The 19,231-nt window shown below is 33.9% G+C and overlaps 1 protein-coding gene across 3 annotated transcripts in view; it reads right to left on the reverse strand.

Annotated features, from left to right (window-relative positions):
• LOC129000819 (probable G-protein coupled receptor 158) overlaps positions 1–19,231 on the reverse strand; it is a 52,441-nt gene that overhangs the window by 14,506 nt on the left and 18,704 nt on the right. For all 3 annotated transcript variants that reach the window (XM_054427844.1, XM_054427843.1, XM_054427845.1), the window contains exons 2-5: positions 9,573–9,814; positions 8,057–8,265; positions 4,418–4,529; positions 2,840–2,964 (exon numbers count right to left, since the gene is read on the reverse strand). In XM_054427844.1, coding sequence (XP_054283819.1) covers positions 2,840–2,964; positions 4,418–4,529; positions 8,057–8,265; positions 9,573–9,800 — 674 coding nt within the window. In that variant the 5' untranslated portion in view covers positions 9,801–9,814. The remainder of the gene's footprint in view (positions 1–2,839; positions 2,965–4,417; positions 4,530–8,056; positions 8,266–9,572; positions 9,815–19,231) is intronic.

Genomic DNA, 19,231 nt, shown 5'->3' on the forward strand with positions numbered 1-19,231 from the left:
GGTCGACGACTATAACATGGAGAAGTAAGATACAGAGTAATCACGCTTATGGGACGATCAAGCATTGGAGGCTCTGGTATGTTGTGGCATAAATGTATTTGTAAGGAATGTACAAGTATTCCATGTATGAGGAAGAGTTGGAAAGGCGAGCACACTGTGCAGAAATTCCTTTCGCACAGGCACAATAAGGTCTTCATCGACCGTGAGCGTTATAGTACATGAGGTCGAGGGGGACAGAGTTGGTCTTAGCCCTAGACTCCACTTGAGTGTGCCATTGAATTATTCCTCTCTACCTTACTTCTCTTTGACAATAACCACTTGGCTACCCAGACAATTAAAAGTCTTCTTAGTCTTGAAATGTTTTTGGTTTTAAAAATACTACAAACATACTACTGTCCTTTACAATCAAAACTAGTTATTAAAATTTCTAAATTACCACACTCCAATTACTTAAAATAAAAGTATTTTAAGTGTGAGTAGTTATAGACTTTGATTTGAAGAAATTATTCCACGTTTTACTTTTTATTTTTACACATTTTTTTAGATAATAGGTTAGACCAATAATTAGACTACTTAGATTAAATCCACACAGCTAATTAGATATTAAAACTATAATTATCCCAAAAATCTTCCCAAGAACATGTCTTCAAAGTCTGATAATTAAGGTGCATAAAAGAGCTTGAGCTAGAGTAGAAATGAAAGAAAAGTAGGTTGGATTAAATGAGAACGAAGGCGAAGGCGGATTATTGTGCAGGTCGCAGATAAGCTTGCCAAACAAAGGTTTTGTGCCTGTGCATAACCGCAGCAAAATTACCACCAAGCCTACGCAGATGGTAATCTGCTAGTTTTAAATATGAAATCGTTTTTGTACCTGGTGATAAATTTAAATTTTTAATCACATCTACATTGTATAACGGTGGTAGTTTTTTCTTTAATGAGCATTTTTTATTTTCTAAGTTTTTAAGTCCAAAGAGCATACAGTCAATCCAGTAAAAATATATTTTATATCTGGTAATAAAGAGAACAGATTGAAAGAACTATTCCAGTTAGTTCCAGTTGTAGTTTTATGTACAGTAGAGTCCCGCAAACTCGGCACTCGATAACCCGGCAGTCTGGATAATAACTCGGCCATCACCTGGCTCAGAAAATTAGTGATTTTTTGAGTCCGAGTTTTACATGGACTCAAGCCAGCTCAAGTCAAATCGTTCTCAGCTCGTACAAATGATTTTTTGTACTATATCTGATGACTTAATACTAACTTAAAATATAAATTACATAAAAGAGGTAGTTAATTTCAGCTTAAAAATTGTATTGTTCTTCTTTTAAACCCTATAACCCTTTTCCCCATAACCCGGCATTTCACAAACTCGGCACCCTTCCAGTCCACATTACGCCGAGTTTGCGGGACTCTACTGTACCTTAAATTTAGTTGATGTTTAAATTTGTCCTAAGAAAGGATCATGCCTAGTTTTATTATAATCTATCAATAAAGCATTCCAGTAGTTACAGTAGGTACAGTATTACATGTAAGGTTTTTTTTATTTCAGTAGAGGAGTTAAAATCAAAATGTCAGTATTTTGTGCAACTTGTATTAAAACATCCATCATTATTACCAACATTGAGTTTTATCATGTTAATTATTTTGTATAGTTTGTCAAAAAAATTTTTACATTTAGTTACACCACAGAGAAGTAAATTACTACTCTGTGGTTATAGTTACATACAAGCTGCTATACCCGTGCTTTGCAACGGGAAGAAAATGTGACCTAGAGAGCTATTCAAGTGGTGCTGATGTGTGTTTTGAAATACAGCAACTCTATGACTTAGTTTGAAAATATAAACTGATTTAAAAGTGTAATCCTACTTTCAAACCCCATACTTTTGATGTTAATAGATCCAAAAGAATATACCTCCATACAAACACATACCTTAGCATAAATTTCTTCATATTGCTGCTTCATGAATGACATGTTTTACCATAATTCTTCAATAATTTTGGTCAAGCCTCTTTCCATGTAGCTTACTATATAAATTACAAAATAAAAACTTTGAGCAAAACTTAAACAAAACTTATACAACCTTTCTAAAACTAAACATAACCCTCCTCAATCTTCATTTTTCTAGTAAATAAACAAACACCAATTGATTGCACTGACCAGCTGTTTCATGAACTAAATTGAATTATATCATTTGAACTTTGGAAATATGCCAGGGGTAGCCCTTTGGAAATTAGGCTGTGGGGCAGAGCCCTAAGGAAATTCGTCCATATCAATACTTTTCGGCAAATCTACACACTCTAAGCTTCATTTTGATGTGCCATAGGCCTATATTTTTATTTGGTAAATGGCCTTGACCGTTTACATAAAATTTGATTGTATCACTTTAATAATATAATAATAGATTGTCTTTCTATTATGATAATGATGAGGCTTAAAAATTGCCATAATCATTGTATACTCTTTATGAATTGTAGTGGACAAATGAGGAATAGACCCCCCTTACCACACTCATATTTCATTCATGTTTAAGGTCAATTCCCTAGTTACACTGGTGTAACTAAGGAAAGGTTTAAATTATTTTAAGGTGTAAATTCGTGTTAAAAGTAGGTTTTTATTTTGTATATGTTTTAATAGTATTGGCAATTCATATTTTTAATGTGAGCAGACCATCCAACCATAGTGTTGTTACTAACTAAACACTATGGTTGGATGGTTTGCTTATGTGATCTGGGTACAATATCGACTCCGTTGGGAATATAAGTATAATCCCTGTTTCTTTCTAAGTAATTATGTAGTTAGCTAACATATGCAAAAATATTTTGCTTTATACTTTTACCCACCTATAGAAAGTAGCACCATATTGGTTCTGGAGAGTAACATTGGCTGCTGGAGGGGGCAGAAAACCCGGGAGACACGCGCAGCGATATCCTCCCCTTCTAGTACCAAACCCATGGAGTGGTAGGCACTGTGACATAAATAAATACGGTTATAAGGAACATAGAGCACAAGGGAATCATACCTGAAAGGGTACAAATTTGGTACAAGAAACACAACTGACAGCATGTTCAATCAAGGAGGGTTTGAGTTGGAGGAGAGAATGTGAGAAAAATTAATAGCTAAACAAAAATAAGCTAAAAATGAGTATGATTTGAAACTGGACCCTGCTGTCAGTGGTGGTTGCAAGGGGGTGACTTGCAACAACTTGGTTTCAACTTTAAGGACGGCGGCTTTAAGGGCAAAGCCCCTCCCCCACAGTTTGACTCTGTACAAATGAGTTTATACATACAGTTTGTCATAAAAACGTAACAGAGGTTTGTGGATACAGATATAGACGTTAAAAGTTGCTTTAAAAGTCACCAAACAGAGTTGAAAACTGTAAACTTTCAAAAAGATGAAATACGTAGCTGAAATATCACCTTTTTTTGTCGTAAAATGATGTAGAATAAGGCTAAGCAGTCAGGTTGCATTTAATTTGGCAACAACAATAAATAGTATTTTGCTATATTTGTTTTTCATTTAACGATAAACCAATAAATTTTAATTAGCGGCTATATTAGAGTATTTTTGTACACTCTTAGATATTTTAATTTTTGAGTTATGATTTTAAAATCTATATTTAGGACGCCACTGAGAGTCACAACTTTTATTTTTCAAGACACGGAGACTGGACACACAAAATTCGGAAATAGGATTGTTTTGATTTTGTGTTTGAGGTTTGCCACGAGTAGGCAAAGGTACTGGATAATGTCACAATGCAGTTCCAAATATATTATATTTACCGTACTTGTTTACATTGGAGGAATAAATTATCACTACATTCATACATTACACAGACTTTACATTTTAAGACTGGGACGGGTGGCGTCGTCCTGTAATCCAGCTACTAGGAGGTCACGAATTGTGGATATTTATAGGGATGCACTGTGGATGCGATGCTCCCTGGTGTGGATTAACGTCCGCACTAGTGAGTACTACGACTATCCGCAGTACTATCCAATTCGTAAATTACAAGGAAAAATGTGGTTCGGATTCCACTATAAACTGTAGGTCCCTTAGTTGCCATTATAGCTGTATGGGCTTTTAAGTAACAGCTGTGTCTAAGGAACATGTCGGCCTTAGTCACTAACAAGACTACAAGATCGCGCCACTCATCCTACACTCATCCTTCACTCATATTTGGGTTAAAATATGCACATAGTGGCGTCCCCATCTTAACTAATTGATATTGATATTGATATTGATACCAATGGATGTGATGGCTTAAGACTTACTTTTGTGGACTGAGGTTTGCCACGAGTAGGCAAAGGTACTGGATAATGTCACAATGCAGTTCCAAATATATTATATTTACTTGTTTATGTTGGTGGAATAAACTATCACTACATTTATACCAACAGTTGTGATGGCTTAAGACTTACTTTTGTGGACTGGGGATCACAGTTGTGTGATCCTCCGAAGATAGGACTGTTGACATCATCACACTGGTTCAAGTCTACGAGGTCCAACGAGTAGAACAATCCTGCAGCCTTCCTGTACCACAGAACTTTGGATAAGTCACGGTGAAACACTTAAGCTAGAGGAGAAGAGAAATGATCATCGTGAAAGACTATACAGTGTTTAGAGGTATTTACCTCCAAAAAAAATCTTCATTGGTCATTTGAGAAAGTCAAATGTGTTTCACTCCATTTAACTCACACCCTTTAATCATTTGGATTATCCATCCCCTTTCTAAGTTGCATTGCCTTTACAATTGCATAGTATGTCATGAAAGATGTTTTCAGACCCATATATGACACAATGATCTATAAAAAAACATATTTTGTGTTAAGTTTTATTTTTATTCCTAGCTGTTAACATGGGGGGTATAAAACATTCAAAGGTGAGAAAGTATACAAACAGGTATACAGGTGCGAGAATTTTAGTTTTGTATGATCTGTTGAAGTGCATGGTGAACATTTAAGTAAATATTCTTCAGCAACATTGACACAGTGCATGTAGATTTTATTTATCATCCTATTGTAAAGTCTCTATATGTTTCAATGAGCGATTCTTGTCAAGTACGCAACTGTGCTGTTTTTGATCAAGTTTACTTTCTTAATTTAGCTCCGACTTTACAATTTGTGCTTTAATCTCTTGTTATGATATCTAAAAACAATTAATACTTCACAAATAGATTGTTATATTTTGTTGAAATATTTTTAAAGTCGGCTAAAAATCATAAAATGTACCAAAAAAAACACCCTCTGCATAAACCATAATGGAAATACTCCTTTACAACTGTTAGCTTAACCACAAGTTTGATAAATGCACGACAACACATAGCTATAATAACCATCTCACCAAGAAAAAAAGCAACTTTTATGGAGTAATTGAACACTTTAGGACTAAAACACAAGTATTGAACCATAATAAAGGAAATATTCAATAATTCCTTAAAAATAGTTATGCAAAAGTCGAAAAGCAAATGATATATAAGTACACGACAATACACGTTATAACAAGACAATGTATTCAAATAACATCTGAAAACAAGACAACTGAAGCATATCAGAGAGGGTTGAAAGTTCGACATTAGACAAACTCATTTCCATATTCAGATTCGACAACTCTAGTCAAGCCCTGGAGACTGCCAGAGTGGGAATCATCCTCCTGAAATTAATGTCTTCTTTGAGATCCACAGCTGCAGAAAATTGCAAATCTCAATATCAGTATTATCCGCAATAAGCTCCAGCGCAATCTAATTGTAAGGATTAAATTCCACAATGATTGAGTGGAACAAATAATGTAGATACTTCTTCTCTATATGTATGATTGAGTATTTTCAAATTCCAAAACTGAACATTACACCGGATGAAAAATGGATAAATTGCTGAAAACACATTAATACACAATAATAATGAACACAATTAGGTTTGTAGTATGCTATTAACAAAAAAAATCCAACTTGGTTCGTCAAAACTATTCAGCAATCATACAGAAATCAACTCAGGCATACAATACAGCCATATGTGTTAATGTATTGTTAGAGTTATATTTCTTATTGTTAATTGCCTGTGTGACAAACATTAAACAATTTAAGATTTCAAATCGTTTACACGACGAATGAAGATTTCAACAAATATTAAGTAAACATTATAGTGTAATTTACAGACCATAAATGCTAGAAAACATTATTTAAGAATTTATAAGGGATTCACAACTAGAAATTTCACTAATAAAGTGTATAATGTATAAGTGTATAATGACTGTGGATTACTTTTAATGTTTTATACACGTAGATTACTTGTATAAAACTGCACTTTGATGTTCACTAGTCGGATAATCAGTTTGACCTTCACAGGGGAGCTTGTGTGACACAATCCATGTTTAGTGGCAGTCTGCTCTGATTATACTGATGAATGGATCACAAATGAGCAGCCAAGGACTTGATTGATCCCCATCCTAGGATCAATCAACCTTGAGAGGCAGACTGTGTTCTTAGAACCTTCGCTCCTTCAGTCTGCCTCTCAAGTGGACCAGTCTCTAGATAAGACTACATTACCAAAGAAAACTGGATGAGAAATTTAAGCTTTAAAAAATACTATAAGTTAGTTCGTAAGTAAATAAATAAATAAGTTTCTCATCACAATCACTCAGTTCCAAACTAATTTTCCACGACTTAAGTCAAAACAAAAACTAAGAATATACTGTAGAAATAAAACCAAAACTAAACTACATAAATCTAAAATAAAGACATGAACACTTAGTTAGACTTACAGTTTGATTTTTGTAAGAAAATTGGACATTATAAAGTCATTCAATCTCCAGTTGCACTTTTAGCGAATTTCCCTATAGGGAAGTAGCTATTACCGTAGGTCTCATGGTAAGACCTAGGCCCGGGACCGATTTACTTTTTCATTTTGATGTCCCCAGAGGCCAAAAACACCATTCGTTCAAATTTTTATATATCTATATATATATGTGTCCATCCGCACGATAACTTGAGTAATTTTTGACCGATTTTGATAAAATTTGGTTTGAAGGTGTAAGGCGGGATAAACTTGAACGAGTTCGCGAACCAGCGTGATCGGACTATGGGAACGGGGGTTTACGGGGGGTTTTATGGGGTAAAAATAGGTTTTTCCCATTTTTGACCCAAAAAACATAAAATTTTGCAAAATCTTTTCAAACCATTTTGTAGTGCTTAAAAAAACAAATAATTTAGTATATTGAAGTGTTACTATGCGCCTAATGGTTACGGAGAAAATTCCAAAAAAATGTAAATTTTAAATTCCCATGTTATTCTTATGGAGAATAAGTAAACTGATGGAGTTTGCTTGTTTATGAACATACTTAGATCAAATTTGGAAATTGTTTTTATTTCTTACTAACTATTAACATTTTACAAAAAAAGCAGTTTTACCCTCCCTGATGCAGCAAACCTAAGTACCTGTTAAACTAATTTTATTTAAATAGGAAATAAATGTTAAATTTTTAAGTAGACATTTTAGTGTAAATCCAATCAGACATATGGAAATTCGCTTAGTCTGCAGGTTTGCTGCGGCAAGGGTATTTGCTTTGTCAGAGAAATGTTTTGTTGTCTTGTCATAATAAAAACATAACCAAGCTTCAACGTTTGTCTGATGTAAAAAACATTAAATCTCTTAACAAGTTCTAGCATTCATGGTCGTAAACAAATAATTTACATTAAATTCAATATTTAAAAAAAAGTGGTAGTCCCTACAACATAACGACTATTCTTAACTGATTTAGCTTTGTAAAAATAACAATTAATTAAAACTCGAATTACAGAATAGTAAAGATTGTGTAATTTAGAGTTGGTAGTGCGAGAGACACAGAAAACTACATAACCACTCTTCTCTAGAAAGGATCTAAATTGTATCATTGACTATTGGATATTAAAGTTGTACTAGTCAAAGATTGTATCCACATCTTGCTCGCTACTGTAAATAATTTAATCAATGCTAGTGATCAAATCAAGTGATCATTTTTAACTGGAAACGTAATGATTAGAAAATAATAAATCTCAAATAATCAATAGACCCTAACACACAAACCTGTCTCCTTGTAGTGGTGTTGTAAAGCCAAACACCCACTTGCTCAGGTAGCAGTCCCAGAAAGGAGGGGCCCAGAACCCCGGGGTGGTCTTGTTGAGGGCCACCTCCAGGCTGCGTAGGTAGGACGCGCTGCTGGCATTGCCTCCCGGGACATTGTCATCGTCTCTGTACGATATTGACACTGCCCACTTCGACAACTGTGCTACGGTCTGGAACATATCATTTTGGTCATCATCATTTTCTCCTAGAGGACTGAAGTGGTTGTTGTGTTGTTGACAAGGATTTTAGCTGGGTACCAAAATCATTTATATCATTGTACAAATTTTAATTTCAAGCTGCCCACTCCTTGCCATCTACTGCTTTTGTTGTATTGAAGTCAGAGATAATGGTCCTGTTTTTGTATCTGAGATTAAGAAGATTTTTAAGGATACAGAGAATGCATTAAAAGTGTATTTTTTGTATCTCTAGGGAGATAATAATGGGATTGTTAGGCAGAAATACTTCAGTTTTAGATTTCTATCCTTGCCCTCAAAGTCTTTTGACGACCACCTCATCAAGTGCACTAAGCGCGTACTGTCAGCATCAAGTGTGCAACTGTTGCTGCTCTGGGACATTTGGTTTTATCAAAGGGAAGGTTAAGGATATTGATTGGACAGTAAAGTTAGGCAGCAATGTCTTGGCTCTAAATCCTAGTGTCGCTGTTTTATCAGTTCACTGTTCATTCATACTATGTCCTGCTCATCCCTTTATTTGTCTACACATCCCACCCCCCTGAAGGCCCATTCAAAAGGCAAACTAAAGTTCAAGAGGCTGACAACTTCTTTGAATGATAAATAGCTTAAAGACACCTGAGACTGTTAAAACCTTGAGAATGCAGAATGAATGTAGTATTGGCGTAAAGCTTGCGACTGGACTCTTTAGCTCAGAGAAGTTTGGAATTTCTGAGTAAAGAGTCCATGATGTGAGATATCAAAGAAATAGGTGTTCTACAGCTGTTGGGATGGACTGAGCCAAGGCCAAAAGGGAGTCTAGGACAGAATGACACCTGGTTCAATTTTAGGGGGGCATAAAAGTGACAATAGCAGAGAGGTCTGTTGGCAGACAGAATCAGCCTTCTTCCCCAAGAAGAAAGAATCCTAGAAAGGATAATTTTTCAAGGAAGGAAGTGGACAAGTGAGCTTAGAAACATAGCTTTAACTTGTTACAAAAGTGATGCTTTTCATGGCCACCCTAATCTCCTCCTTATAATTGACATCATCACTCTCTATTGCCCAGTTACGGGAGGTATTTTTTGGAGATTGAGATTATTCTATATAGATTGTAAGATGGTGTCCGAGATCTTGGCTCAATGGGATTGTCATAGAGGGTTTTTTTTGTTGTGTCTGTAAGATTTAAGTTCCTCAATTAAAATTCAAGGAAAGGTAAATTAATTTACTTCCCGCCAAAAGGGTTAAGTACCGAGGGATAGCAATACTTCAATTTAACCAGACACAAAATCTTGTTTGTCTCTAAATACCTGTATGTCCTGATGTGTGTCCAGCAGTTCCCTTGCCCAGTTGTCTGTGTCCGGGTCGTGTGTGGCCGAGTAGAGTAGCTGTGTTGACGCCAGCAGTGCCACTGGCAGCTTGTCTGGCGTGATGGTCACTCGGCGCAGTTCGGCCTCCACACACACATCATCTGCGCCGTCACTACCTGCGCCAGCAGCCACGACGGCCAGCAGTACCAGCACAGCCACAGCGATCATCCCATCACACCTGGCTGGGAAACAAGTTGAAGTTAGAAATATATTTGGTTCTTCTAGGTATTCTTAGATGGTTATCAGCTCATTTAATATAGAACTGCAATATATATGTTACACTGAGTCCATTGACAATTTATTTATGTTTTATTTTAATATTTATAGCCTATTTTTACAATTTTTTGGATGTGCTGTATGCACTATTGTTTATGTATTGATTTGCTTAAATTATGATTTTTAAGTATTCATTGTAAATATTTTTCCTCCTGAAACTACTAACAGTAAAGATGATCTCTATAGTTTCTTTTTTGTTTTGCACTATATGGGAATGTGATGCAGGTTTTATGGGGTAAAATTGATCATTTTTTACTCATAAAACCTTTTATTATTTTTAAACTATTTTGTAGAGTCTACAAAAGATTTAGGCCTAGTACATTGAAGTATTGTAGTGTATTTAATCGTTATAGGGAAAATTCCAAAAACTTGTAAATAGAATATTTCTATATTACTTTTAAGGAGAATTAATAAACTGTTTGCTTGTTTGCAAAAATATTTTAGCCTAACCAAATTTGGAAAATTTGTTTACCTATTTCACATTACATCATCAACATTTCAATAAAAGAACACACTTTTATACCTTCCCAGTAACCTCAAACCTAAGTATTCATTGAAATAATTGTTATTTAAATATGAAATAAAAATAGACATTTTAAGCGAATATTTTAATGGAAACCCAGCTAGATAAAAGGAAATCCACTTTAGTCTGCGGCAGGGATATATTTTACTTAGATGTTAGTAGTATAGATAAAATAAGATAGATTGAAATTTTTGAAACGTACAAATTATTAATGATCCTAAAAACTTTTGTTGTGTGGTTTGCCTAAAAGTCTCAAAGCCTAATGGCCAAGTAGATTGAACTTTCCTCTGATTACCGAAATGCTTAACTCTCTCTCACTCTTTCACTGGTAAAGGTACATTCGTCTTCTCTTCTTTGCCCTCATTTCTTACTTGTCAATAGCAGACGGTAATTTTCTACTGCTTTCAACGTCCGAAAACAACAGCGTACACTCGTACAGTACAAACATTAATGATTTGAACTAAATTTCCCTTTTATTTACTTCAAGCATCGAAAATGATTTTCCCACAGCCACATGTTAAAGCAGCAATTTGGCAATGATCTTAACCTACAGTAGTTGGTTTGCCCACACTTTCAATCCAACAATCAATTATATTCAGCAATTATTTAAGATGGAGACGCCTCTGTGCGTATTTTAACCCAAATATGAGCGAAGGATGAGTGTAGCATGAGTGGCACGATCCTATAGTCTTGTTAGTGAATATATTTTAGTTCCATAACACATGTAATTAATAACATCCATTTTCGCTAGTGTATAACAAAATAGTATATTTTTAGAACAATGTGTAGTAGATATATTTGAAGTAGGCCCTAACTAATGTTAAGTGTATAAAATTACAATCTAAAACGATAATCCTCTAACAATCGAAATAGTATTCTGTAATATTGAACTGTTGTATCCATTGTGAGTCATATGAGCCACTGAACCATTGTGGAGTTTTGATTGGAATAATGAAAGGAAAGTCAAACAATGAAATCCATGTTGAGATTTTCAACCTCACTAGAAACTGTCTGTTGACTTTTTTATTTATAAAAATACATATTAATTTTACCAATTTAAATGGCAGAAACATTCTGTCTAAACTTATATTTAATTGGAAAGTAATTTAAGTGAGTGTTTACTCAATTGAGTGTACAGACGTGTTAGGTAATAATTGTATGTAATTGTGTATTCAAGGTATTTTTGCCTACACTATTTGTTGTGGTTCAAATAATACTATATCAGTGGAAAATCTCAATATCAAAGGAACAGGTAATTATTCCTTATCGAGTTAATTTTATCTATTTTAGGGGTTGGTAATTTGACCTTTATAAATCTATTATATTCAAGAAAGAACATGACACGTTTGTGAGGTTATTGCTAAATATGTTTTGATTATTTGAAACAATATTCGATTATGTCTTCCAATAAAAATCAAGTGCAGAAAGTACGTTTCTGAATGTAAGTGTTAGGATAATTAAGTGAAGTAACAGTATTGGATTTTGTTACTAACCAAAATAATTTCAGACAGAAACAACGTCTGTTTTATAACAACAAAACACATTTTATAATTTAAAGAATGTAGACTACAATTAATGTAGAATGGAGTACAATCACCTGTTTAGCTTTGTTACTGACTAAGACCAGCTGTTTCCTTACATAATAAAAACCAGGTGATCTAGGATAGCTGGGTCCAGTTTTTAAGTATTACAAATCTACAGATTTTTCGCAGGATCGAAATAATAAACAACTGGAGTACGACTACTTAAATAAATTTAAACTAATCCAGAATGAGATGAGTCTTTATATCAACATAGTGACTGTTACTCGTACAATCATGCTAGTGTTTACAGAAATCACAGTCAGTTATACAAGTATCATGTCACATATGATCCGCCATAACAATGGGGATGTTGATATTGTATCATTGCTTTACTCTACTGTATAGTGTATCTGCTCTTACTTTCTGCCAAAAACTAAAATTTTTGCAAGATCCGTGATCAGTTTCAAACAAATAAAGAATAAGTCTGGTTAGGCTTGATTTTAAAATAACCTTTAAAATCTTAGAATTACCAGCTTAGTTTAAAATAAAACTTCTATAAAAAGGTCATTCTTAGTATAATACAATGCATTATAGAACCCCTTCTACTAAAAGCTAAAAGAAAATAATTATCATTTAATTAATTTATGATATGTATGCTGTATACTGTATATTAGAGGTTTAGCCAGCCGCAAGCGCCTCGGACTCTGTAGACAAATTCCACCCCTCACATGTTACAATATTTTAGAGATTTTGCCCTCTTTAACATGTTTTATTCTTACAATAAAACTTTGACTTGCGTGAACAGAAGAAACCAATAACTTATTAATTTCCATCATAAGTCTCATGGACTCAAGATACTACTTGATGCATGAAGTAAAGCATAATTCAGTCAATGTAAGCTGCATGAATGGACACGCCAAGTGGCAGTCTAGAGTTGAGGGCCCTCATTATACTGTATGCTGTATACTGTATACCCTCATTATACTGTATGCTGTATACTGTATACCCTCATTATACTGTATGCGTTTATCCTCTTCTCACTTCTTTATTCAACCCCCTCCTCTTCTCTTTCCTCCTCATTCCATTCCTTCCCTACGATCAGTATGCCCATCTGCTGTATCTAACATTATATTCCACTGAGCCCTGTTTAGTTTTAATTTCTTCATTGTTTTTTAGTGTGTATATCTGGGTAGCCGAGTCATTATACCGTAGGTCCTATGTCTTACCTTCAAATTGGAAGGTTGCTCCGTTGATACTAAGAGAGGCCAAGTCTGAACCCAGATGCTTTTTATTTTATTATTAGGGTAGTTATAAGTTATGCCTCTACAAAGTTCCGACGTTAAAGTAAGGTCAGTGTTTAGATAGTTTCAAATAAAACATGAAAAATTGCGTGAAAACACACGGAGATAGAAAGGTAATCCAAACGTTTGAATATTTTACTCTTGCTTTAAAAATGTTATATTAAAAGTGATTCCTGAACATGTGACAAAAAATTTGTGAATGGAAATGTCCAATTGATAGAATCCTTTGTCATTTCAACGCGAGACTTTTTGTCCGGACACTTAAGTGGGGTCGTAAATTCGACTTCTTGCACCAAACACTCAGACTACCGTGAGCTAAACTTTCTCAATTTGAAACTCGGCAACGGCGTCCACTGTTTTGTTGTTGAATGTTAAATGTCTCTAAAAAAAATACACATACAAAACAAAATTAAACACATGCCATTTACGCTATACTGCAGTGAAAGTTGCGGACTACATCTGTTGAGCGGGTAAAGTAGTTCTGTTATCTTTTGGTGCGAATGGAACGGCTGGATACGATGACATCAACACTGAGCACTCACTGTCCGAAGAAAATAGTTCCGCGCAATAAATACAATATCCATATAAATCCCAAAGTACCCATGAACTTTTTAGAAACCCCATAAACCATACACTTAAAATGTTCGTCATGACGAAAAGCCTTGCGCAAAACTATCCATTATTTCATAAATTGCCCTTTAAGGTCGTAATTCCTTTTTAAAGAAAACTTTTCATGTACCTATTGTTAAAATTACCTCATATTTGTTTGTTATTATTTCAATTTATTACCTTATTAAAATCAGGTGTGTTCATTTGTTTGTATTACTGTTTTCTGTTTTTTTTTTTTTTTATTTCAGCTTAACTTAACCAATAGTTTTATTAATACTCATGAAGTCAAACGGGGTGAAGCCCGTGGGCATCGAAGTATACCTGAAGTACATCGAAGTACTTCGATGCCCGTGGGTAACAGCTAGTAGTTTTTACTGTTGTCTATAGATACTTATTTATATCGATCGTCATGTTAGATTAAAATGAATATTTAACTTAAATCAATACTCTTTTTTTTATACATTTTTCAGTAATTTTTATTGCATTGGTGTCAAAAATGTCTTCAAACAGTAACACTTATTCATTAAATACTAACAAAACAAGAATGAATCTATTTATAAGGATGGATAATGGCAATACATGTAAACATGTGACAATTCTGCACTTTGTTATTTAGTTATCTTAATGAAAAAATCAAATTTTCGACTCTCACTTATTTCCGACCTTGAATTCACTTATCAAACTGGGGCTCGTGTAAAAAAACACTCTCTTTAGGCCATAGTGATGAAATTTATTATAAAGTACACTTTTTTATCTTTGTTAATATGCGCAGTATACTCACTATCAAGAATCGCCATTTAAAGGCACACACACACACACACAGTGTTGGGATACAATTAATTAACTTGCATAAAACGTGTTTATGTAATACATAAAAGTAAGGTTTATTTTTAAAACACTCTTCAGGAAAACGAGTCTAGAGAAATATTAGTGAAAACTGACAACATAAATCAAATTTCGAGACTGTGGCAATCGTCGAAGTAGAAGTTTCCTATAACTTCGTAGGAGAGGTAATAACTTGGGTCATGTATTTATTATTGTTCTCTTGACTGATAAATTGTAGTCTGACGTTGTGTGAAATCCAAATAAGACCATTTCAAAACATTAGTTGTTGCCTTTGTACAGCTATTTAGCATCATCAAACGAAAAGTTTGCATTAGCCACTTTTGATAAGTTCAAGGATACGCTAAATATAGGTGTTCAATACAAACAACTTGCTAATAAATCACCTGATTAGGTTAAAAAAACATTTAAATTTAAAAGTCCCTCAAACACTATCTTCTAACCGTTAACATTGCGATCATCGGTGATAAAATATTACTGAGATTCCCAATATAACATCTATTATCCTCATTTCATTCAAGTATATAACGATTGCGATTATATTGCGATTTAAATAGCAATTTTATAATGACAATGGTTAGGTACAAACCGAAAATAAATTTTTGAGTGTTAAGAGTGTCGTGTTTATAATTGTCATTCTACTAATTATGTTACAACAGCAGGTTAATTCATCACTGTGTCATGGTTAATATTCACTACGGATATTCCACAGACCACAATATTATACTTACCGTATATCGGGAGTGTGATGCATAATAGACGTTTTAAAATAGTGGTTTTGAACAAATTTACTGCAAAAAATTTCAGATGATAAAATTTATTATTGTTTGTCATTTTACTAAATTTTGGCCCTAGTGCATAGGATGTTCTTGCACGTTAACTATATGATTGGGTGAAACTTGTAACAGTTCACCTCGTTCCAAAGTTGCTGTGTGTTTAGGTGCATTATACATACAATTATTTCTAAGCAAATCAATGAAACTTTAATCATAAAATACAGAGTGGTTCGCATGAGGTGACATATCGTAGCTTGTAAGCGATTCTCTAGCGAGATCGATTCCAGACCTACATTCTACTTGGGCTATCAATTAATTAATGATGCTCTCCAACATAAGGTCGATGTTTGATTGTAACAATTTTCTCCTCCAAAACATTAAAGAATGCCATTGTAGTGGAATGAAACAAAATAAAATGAAATATAAATTAATCAAGCCAAAGCAAAAATGAAATTACTAAAGGCCTATTTTAAATCAAATTAGAGAATCAATTTTCAACACGATTAAGATAGATTGTTTTAAAAATTCTTAGGAATTCGATTCTCTGTCACAAATAATTTAGCAGACAAGGGAAAGTTTCCCAAAAGTATTTTAACTGAAATTTACTAACTAAATAGTTAATTTTGGATAAGATCACGTTTTGCGTGGCTCGTTCTGAATATTGTTTATTAATTCATGTTTTGTAAAAGAGAAACTATGCGATTAAACTATTGAACTACTAGACTGGAACACTGATTATTATTTATCGTAATTTTTAGAAGTGTATTTTTTAAATTACGGGTGGTGAGAGCAATTGGGAGGAGGGTATTAAACACAAAGTCGTTCATCATCCGTTTTAGAACGATAGCTAACAACAGGTGTGGAGAAAGGTAATGAAAAATGGATGTCCTGGGTCGACCACGCTGTGTTAAGCGATTGTGAACATTTCCCGTCAAAAATATCTGTAAAATCCTTGTAATCTACGTTTGAAACTTGTAAGAAAACACCTTTGACAGGATAGGGAAGTATTGTAGTGGAAATCTACCCCCATTGTACGTATTTTACACATTTATCGGCGTATTGTAAATGTTTACAATATACGTGTAAATCTATCAGATAATGAAACAAGACTATTGTATTTATTATATTCCTAAAATAACAAAATACACTTAAAAACCTACGTTGCGATTATTTTCTTCCCGCTTTTCACATTTACACTAAATACGATGATATTTGGCAGTGCAATTTTCTGATTTACATATTGAGCATGTATCCAATAGTAACTATGCTGCTGCCTATTTTTAAATAAAAAAAGAAGAGTCTCAATATTCCTGGACCTTCAGCAATTGAGACTACAGGTCCTAATCTATTTGAAAAAATTCTCTAGGCATACATATATAATTTTGTGTATCATATTAGATATTATATGATTTAACCATATAATTTATTTTACATTTTTCTAGTCAATTTTGATTTAATGATTGACAAGCTTACTCCTCATAAATGATGTCCATGAATAAAATTGCAAGACTGATATGGTTTAATCATTGAATGCATGCTAAAATCGATAGGTCAGTAGTATACTACTACAGCCAGTACCTGTACTACCTTACTTCTATATAGTCATGACTGGCTTGCTTATATGTGTGTGGCCCGGGTACTTCACTGTATTTAGATCATCATACATATCAATCTATGTATGGTGATGGGTAATCGAAAATTCAATCTAAGATAGAAATCTAGCCAGACGTCTCATCAAATATTAACCATCGTTGGAGATTTATTGGGACAACCCCTGAGTCTGCATCGACAATGTGTTATAGCAAATTATAAGGGTTGGGCTAAAGCAGTTCATTCAAGGTGGGTTCTGAGTTCTGACATAATATTAATGACAAAAGATGTGTTAAGCCCGGACACCCATCCATTCAACCCCCCCCCCTCCCCCTGAAACCGAACAACGATATACACCGTGCAACCTTGCTGGAAACTCGTGTTTTATGAAAACTTCTTTCTTAAGGCTTTGCTTTCAAAACCACTATTAGTAAATTTGATTTGGTAGTCCTTAAATTTTGTGATTTGTTACAAGGGCTTAGTTATTTCCCCACAAGAGGTTAAATAAAAATCTAGATTTTCTACCATATCTGGGTAATACCAGTTCTAACTATTTCTCTTAATACAGTTGGAAAACAATTAAGAGAGTTCTTACTTTTAACTGACTCTGGTTCATTTGTAATGCATGTACATAAATTTTGTAATACATACATTCCTGATTTAGTTTAAGTAGTTGCTAAAAAATTTAATAAATTTATCATCATTTAAAAGTTGTCTAACCATAGATTGGCTCTATTTTGGACATATAAACTTATATGACAGTGTTAAAATAATATTAAAATAAACCCTTTGAAATCGTCTATATACTTATTTAATATCCGAAAGAACGATAATTATTTAAAACTGTAATAGGTTTTAACATTTGTACATGGGAAAATTCATCAAATCCACATTTGTGAATGGTTGAGATAAAAAATATTACTCTTTATATATTTTCTTATACATCTTCTCAAGGTATTTCTCACAAAAAATACTACATTTTATTACATATTCCATTAACACGTTATGTTAAGCATAATGTCATCTTTTGGTATAACATCATACACAAAACATGGTTATAAATTACCGGAATTGCTTGTGATAATAGATTAGACAATTTATGCATCCTTTTGTATTTTAAATTACTATTCCCATCAACTATTATAGTTTTCATCTCAGAATAAAAATATACAACAAATTTGCATTGTGCAGTGATAAAAGGTCACTGGAATTGCCAGCGAGTTTTAACTTATTGTAATCCACAACACGATTCAGATCAACAATTGACGCCGAAGCTGCAGGACTCATCCAAGCTTTGTATGTTCCGCTTCAATCTTGTGTAAATGACCTGTTATTGACTACACCAGGGACGTTTTGTAATAAACATTAACCAAGCTTATAGGTGAAAGCTGCCCAAGCCAGAAGGCACAGAATATAAACAAAACAGTTCTATTCTGTGCTCTCTGGGTCCAAAACCCTAAAATCTTTATGAATGCTGGGGATTGATCCCGGCCCCCTCGCACCTAAGGTCGAGACGCTTGCATAGGCTAGCAACACATCAGAAACCAGTAAGTAAGTTTTAACACAGAGAATAGACCAATCTCATAAAGTAATTAAACATGTAGTGCATTTATAATATTGATTCTATTAAAGGGGGTTCCACTGTACATTACATCCTAAAAAGGAAAATTACCTCTATCAGCTAGTAGCTCCAGATGTTAAATTACTTTTAAAATTCCAATAAAATACACCACATGTACTATTCTTTAATCGTTGGAAACTGATCGGGGCTCAAACAAAAACTTTTTAAGAATGGAAGAGCAGATGCACTATACAAAGGAGTAGAGCAATCATGTCATGTCAACATCCACATTGTTATGGCTTCATATTTGTGACATGATACTTGTATAACTGACTGTGATTTCTGTAAACACTAGCTAAATTCTATTCACTGGATGTGATTTGACATTCATACCATTGCCTTACTGAATACTTTGAATATATTAGACGAATTTTACTCCAGTTAGTTAGGTACTATTTCGATCCCGTCGTTCGGATTATTTTCAAGAAAAGAGTATTTTCTAACCACTAGAAACACACCTTGCTGAACTATGCTTGAATGAAGTATTGTGTGCGAACGTAAAACGGTGGCTAATAATCAGTTAATAAATAATCGGAG

The sequence above is a fragment of the Macrosteles quadrilineatus genome, unplaced genomic scaffold (genome assembly GCF_028750875.1).
Source record: "Macrosteles quadrilineatus isolate MER2022 unplaced genomic scaffold, UCM_ALF_1.0 Scaffold_8__2_contigs__length_117827958, whole genome shotgun sequence".
Taxonomy (NCBI): domain Eukaryota; kingdom Metazoa; phylum Arthropoda; class Insecta; order Hemiptera; family Cicadellidae; genus Macrosteles; species Macrosteles quadrilineatus.